Consider the following 6734-nt stretch of genomic DNA (forward strand, 5'->3'; position numbering starts at 1 on the left):
TGTAGATACGACTCAGCAATACTAGTAGACCTTCTAGTGCAGTAGTTTACAGACATATTAATATGACTAAAAAAATTATGAAAATTGGCTCTTTGCCTGAAGGAAGATTTGTTACAAATAGTAAAACTGGCCAGATGTCCAGTGCTCCTAAAAATAAGTCAGTTTTGACTGTGAAACCCATCACTTCACAGGGAATAATGAGAGAAACACAGCCACGCTCTATGAAAAGATCCACTGAGAAATAGCCAAGATAATTTCCTTCATTTGACCATAAACCCATCAAAACTTCATGGAATGTGGTTACTTTATTTATGTAGTAACTGTGTTCAGTTAACCACACATGCCATAGCCTTCTTAAATAATGAGAGAGATAGACAGACAGACTGCCATTGGACCTTTTCTTTAACAGGAATTCTGGTATCAATGTAAGTCTCCAGAATCCTAATGAATTGTGTACTGAACTCAATAGTCACATACACAGACTGACCTAAAAATAGATTATATCTTATTCTTCCTTGGCATCTCTAAACATTTATTTTTAAAAATCTAGATACTTAAAGTGAACTGCTTCAAAAAAAAAAAAATCCAAGGAGACTATAATCAGATATATTGATTCTGAGAAGCTGATCATCAACTACAGAAACAAGGACACAGTGATTTTTTTGAAGTGAAAATACCCAATATTAATGTGGGTCATAAAACCATTTGAAATCTTGATCAGTGTGATGTCACAGAAGCTAGACCTATTTGAGACCACCATGTGTAACTCACTTGTTCTTTTTCTTTATATTTTGTTTGTGGCTTGATGCCTGGTGATGCAGTAGCACATTCTTGCCCTGCTTCTCAGCAGTTCTGTCTGAAAACAACTGTTTTTCCATCTAGTTCTCCAAAGAGCAAATTATCAGTGGAACTACTTTCATAAAAGGCTGACTTGTTTTAAAATACAAAACAGGCCCTGGCCAGGGTGGCTCATCACCTCCATCTCAAAGATTGTGGGTTCGATTCTTGGTCAGGGCACACACCTAGGTTGAATGTTCCATCCCAAGTCGGAGCACGTATGGGAGGCAACCAACTGATGTTTCTCCCTCACGTCAATGTTTCTGTTTCTCTCTCTCTCTCTCTCTCTTTTTCATCAATAAACACATCATCCTTGGGTGAGGATTTTAAAATAATAAAATAAAATACAGAACAGAAATTTATAGCCACTAAGCAATTGATTTAATACCAAAAATTACATCTTCAAGGTAGATTTTAATGAAGATGACATTCATGGAAATTCCTAAGTAAAAGCTAGTGTTTCAGTCTGTCAATATGTTTCTCTCATCATAGTGTACAATACTAGACAATAGCTTTTTTTTTTTTAACCACTAAGTATTTTATTAAGGTGATGGTTTATCATATACTTTTCAGTCACATTGCATATTTTCTCGTCCAAGCTCTTGCCATGAAATAATACTTGGCCTTATCTCTTAAGTAGATTTTCGCAATAGCTGACACTAAGGGGTCATCTGGGTTGGGGTCACATAACATAGAACTGATTGACAGCAATACTTTGGACACAGTGAGTACAGGGGACCATTCAGACTTGAGTATGTCCAGACAGATGGCCCCTCTGCTGTTGATGTTAGGGTGGTAAATCCGTGTAGTGAAGTAAACGAGGGGGGGACTGAAGGGGTAATTCCATGGGAAGTCTATCTTTAGGAAGAAGATCCCTCCCTCGTAGGGGCTGTCTTTGGGCCCCATGACCATCCCCTTCCAGTGGAACATGTCACCATCTACTGGCCCTGCAGAGCACATGGCTGGGGGGTCCTTAGTGATTCCTAGGAGTTCTTTGTGGAGGCGCTTTAGAGCCCTGGACTGCATCTCCGCGCGAACTGGACTTGTCGGGGCATCCTGGTAGGGAGAAAGGGGCGGGAACACCACAGGTTAGAGCGTACCATGGGTTGGGGGGCATGGATTATGGGGGAGCATGGGTTAGTGGGGGACCATGGGGTAAGGGCCATGGGTTGGGCGGACCATTGGTTAGGAGGGCGGCCACCCAGCAGGTCGTGGGTAAGTGAATTGAAGCTGTCTCCAGGGTCAAGGGGGCTGTTGGGGGACAGGAATGGTGGTGGGGAGGAGAGATGAGGAAGGGAGAGATGAGAACTCGGCTAGACCGGATGGGCTACTGGTCACCTGTGGCCCGGTGGCGACCGGTTCCTCCACTGAGGCCTCCTCCACTGCTGCCTCCTCCGCCATTAATTCTTGCATTGCTGGCACGTCCACCGCAGGTTCGTCCACTGCTCACTCCTTTACCACCAGGTTCCCCATCGCTGCCAAAACCTCACAGCGTCCTCCTCTGCCGCTCGTCCCTGTCGTCCATACCGGGGTGCTGGCGAGTGTAAGGTATCGGCTGTGTGATGTCACAAAAGCCACTCTGATGATGTCACCAAGTCAGTGTTAGAGAGGGGCCTGATGAGAGGAGGTTGGAGGCGGGAGGGACCGTGAGGGGAATCTACGATAGCATTTTCAAAGGCGTAGATGATGCTAGATGTTAGCGGGGGCACCACTACATATTAACCCTTTTAAAAACTCTTGTTTATTGGGTTACCCCCAAAACAAAGCTGGTTAACCTGTAGAGCAGCTACTTTGTTAAACCATCAGCTGTGATTTTTGAAATTTTTGAAGCCATGAAGCTCTTCTTCAAACAAACACTAGAAATCCTCTTTATAAGAAGTGTAACCAGTCTGGTTGAAGGGATCAGAGGGATCCCAAATCTGAGTCTAGACCCCATTCCCTTTACTTTCTTGAGGAGGAGAGTAAAACATGAGCCTTGGGTACAAAACTGGCTTGTTTTATTTCTTTATTTCTTATTTTGTTTCTCAAAAATAAAGATGTGTGAAGTTTAAAATTTCTAGGTAAAACATACTTTGGAATTTAAGAAAATAAGCGCAAAACCTCTCTAGAAATGTAACAAGATCCGAGTACAAATTTAACAGAACTAGCCAGAAATAGTTAGCTTAAGCCGTCCCATTCTTGCTTCAGACTGTCTACCTCTAGGTCCTCCTTGTTCACAGCAGCCTGCAGCCTCTTCTAGAGCCTCCAGCCTCTCTGCCCGGGAGTGAAAGAAGGCATAGTTTTCACCTACTCATGTATTTTTGTACCCCTTCAACCAAAATTGTCAAAGTAAGATTGTACTGACATGCAAACTGTTTCTGGCTTCAATGTTACAATTTTAAATAGATGGATTTCACTCTACAGAGTGGGAGGGAAAAAAATCTAAGTCTATAGTTATTACTGTGATTGAGGTTTTTGTTACAGATGAACAGATATTGCCATCTACTGTTGAGAAAAAATAAAATGGTTAAACCAAAAGTTTTCAGCCTTTTATTAAGGTTTTGACAAATCATAAATTCAAAATGGAAAAAAAATTGGCTTTATGAAAGTAGTTAATTTCTCCATGTTTATACAGTTATTTAGTGTCTATAAAATAGTTTGAAAACTAAAGAGAATAAAAATATATAACAAACTACGAAACTTCCTTCTTTAAAATCAGAACAATTGCTTTGCGTAATTATTCTTACTTTTGATTAAAGGTTGAAAGCAAATCATTGTTTACCAGTCAACTTTTGGCCCACCATTTTAGATACTACAATGAAGGTGAAATATAACTAAATTATCCCTTTTTAATTATCTTAACTTCATTTTAAAATTAAGATACAATTTTTTCTTTGTTTTCTCATTAAACTACTAGAAGTACATAAGACAAAGTCAGTTTTAATTTTATTTTTTAAAGATTTTATTCACTTATTTTTGGAGAGAGGGGAAGGGAGGGAGAAAGAGTGAGAGAAACATCGATCAGTTGCCTCTCATGTGTCCCCAGTCAGGGACTATAACCCAGGCATATGCTTTGATCCGAAATCCAACAAGTGACATTTTGGTTTGTGGGACAGCATGCAACCCACTGAACCACGCTGGTCAAGGCTTAATTTTAGATTTAGTTATAAATAAATTTTCTTTAGAAAAATAGGGTAGTTAAACACTTAGCCTTTTTAAGGCCTCTGATAGGGCATACTTAAGCTCAAATTTAGAGAAAGTCCATGTGGGGCAAAATGCTACCATAAAAGCAATGCCTCTGAGTCAGAGAGTCCAGCCACATTAAAACTCCCCTGCTAGTAAGGGGAGACAGAGTTCTATGCCTCCAGATCCATCAATGTAAGGAATGACTTGTCTTTATTCTGGTGGCTGGTGTTGAGCTGGAATAAATAATTTGGTGGCCAAAATTCAATTGTTTTCACGCATAAAAAAGCATTTTCTCCTTTAAAGAATATTTAACTCTGTCAACAGCCAAGTACCAGCCACGTCCTGTCTCAGCTGTCTCACAGTCCAGAGGAGCAGATGTGAAGTGTGACGTGTGGATGGTGCGGAGCAAGCCCCCAATGTGCACATCTAGGAAGAGAAAGGAAAGAGACCAGAAAAACTGCAGTGGGTTAGTCTACGTGTGAAAGCTGATTACACACTCTTCCTTGTGTACGACGTGTACGTGTGTGTGTGTTTAGAGGTTTTTATACAACTGATGATTGATTTTGTTATATCAATGATTCTGGTTCCAACAATTAAGGATCATTTTTGCTGACCCCATTAAGGCATTTTCTTCATAATTAACATTAGTATAGCACTGTCTGTTTATTAGGCACCTTTACATATGCCACAATTTACTTGCTCATTTAACACATGTATACTGAACACCAACCACATGCAAGGCTCTCACAAGCATCAGAAAAACAAAGCTTAAAGAAAAAAAATCCCATCCTTCAAAGAGCTTCACAAGCTAGATGAAAAGAGAAAGAAGCAAACTCACAACTGGGTTTACAAAACAATGTTAGAAGTTCCCTGAGAGAGGAATGAAGAGGAACTATGTAAAAAAAACAAAGATAGCAGATCTGTTTCTGCTTGGGTGACTGGCAGGAATCAGGAAGGTGAAAGTGATTGAAAACTCAATAGCACATGAACCAGCAGAGGAAACACATCCTGAGAACCACGTATCATTGTTGGATGTGGACATGCTCATCAGTCATCAGTAGGTGAGTCTGGTGAGGAAGTGTCACTCAGAAGAGTCCCAGACATACATGCCTAGAGTCATATATGCAGGAAAGATATAAAATTAAGGTTATAAGACAAGAGCTTAAAAGCAGAGAAATAGTGTAGTATCTACAGTAATCCTGAACTCTCACTATCCCACAGTTTAGACCCAGAATAGGTGGTCCACATGCCTCATGGCTAACATTCCAGCCAAAAGGGGCCCTGCCCCATAATGCTCTAGGGACCAGGGAACATCTCTGTGCCAGGGACACTCCCTGGTCATAGAGGGGCCATGATAGAAAGGGAGGACCTGTGAAGCTCACACGCTGATACCAGATTGTTCTTATGGTGCACTAACTCTGGCTTGCTACTCCAGCTCTCTACTAAGATCTATCAAAAATATGGAGGAGATGAGCCTTCAGGTCATGTAGATTTATTGCTCAGACGAGGAGCACAGAACAGGAACTGAAGGCTCAGTTTACCACACAGTGAGTTGATTTGAAGCTGCAGGCCTCTGGGAGCCACTGGCTGTTCTTGGGCAGGGAAGTAAGAGCATCTGATTTGTAATTTAAAGAAGTCATCCGCATTGTAAAAACTAGGCGGGGATAGGAGGCCAGCCAGGGAAGCTATTACAGAATGTCAGACTAGAGGGTCTCACAGGCAGAGAGGATGGAAGGGTAGCCAGACCAGAAAGATGCACACTGAAGAGTGGAACAAACAGGGCTTCAAGACTGGTTATTAGTGGGGCAAAGGAAAGAACGGAGTCTAATATTACTTGGTCTCTGGCTGACTGACAAATTGGATTAGGGAAGAGGGGTCAGGGAGGGAGATGAGACAAAAGGCTGTTTTGTAACTTTTTACTTAGAAATAATTAGTGATTCACAGTTGCAAATATAGTACAGATCGGATTCAGTTACCCCTCACCCAATTTTCCCTAATAGAATCATCTTACATATCTATAACACAACATCAAAACCAGAAAATAGACATTGGTATTATACAATGTATATGTGTAGTTCTTTGTCATTTTATTAAATGTGGTTTGTGTAGCCACCAATGCAATCAAGACATGAAACTTTTTTTAAACAAATATCTCCCTCATGCTACCCCTTTATGGATACATCTACCCTCCCTTTCCTTTCACTATCCCTGTTCCTCACAACCACTAATCTGTTCTTCACCTCCCTAATTTTGTCATTTAGAGAATGTTATGTAAATAGAACCATATAGCATATGACCTTGTGAGACTGGCTTGTTTCACTAAGCATAATGCCCAAGATGCATCTAAGTTGTCACATGAATCAATAGTCTGTCCTTTTTTTTTTTTTTGCTGAGTAATATTCTATGGTATGAGTATACCACATTTTGTTTAACTCTTCACCCACTGAAGGACATTTTGGTTGCAAGTTTGGGGTATTAAAAATAAAGCTGTTGTGCACACTTATGTACAGGTTTTTGTAAAAACGTAAGCTTCATTTCTCTGGGATAAATGTCCAGGAGTGTGACTGCTAGGCCATATGGTAAGTGTATGTATAGTTTTGTATATGTTTAGAGATCGAATAAGGCTTAGCTTTCAAGTTAAGTATGATTTTATTTCTCTTTGGAAAGTAAGAAATGAGAAGTATGGTGATTAGTAGCTCAGGCTTTGGAGACACATAGCCTTGGGATTGAAT

At 40.6% G+C, this 6734-nt stretch overlaps 1 protein-coding gene across 1 annotated transcript; it reads right to left on the reverse strand.

Annotated features, from left to right (window-relative positions):
* Window positions 1–1410: 1410 nt before the first annotated feature.
* On the reverse strand, window positions 1411–1851 carry LOC150020848 (ubiquitin-conjugating enzyme E2 D2B-like). Its single transcript, XM_090275406.1, has one exon. It carries the CDS (start codon window positions 1795–1797, stop codon window positions 1411–1413), a length of 387 nt encoding a protein of 128 aa, XP_090131532.1. The 5' UTR covers window positions 1798–1851.
* Between the last annotated feature and the right edge of the window lie 4883 nt (window positions 1852–6734).

The sequence above is a fragment of the Furipterus horrens genome, unplaced genomic scaffold (assembly GCF_987537825.1).
Source record: "Furipterus horrens unplaced genomic scaffold, mFurHor1.1.pri manual_scaffold_1, whole genome shotgun sequence".
Taxonomy (NCBI): domain Eukaryota; kingdom Metazoa; phylum Chordata; class Mammalia; order Chiroptera; family Furipteridae; genus Furipterus; species Furipterus horrens.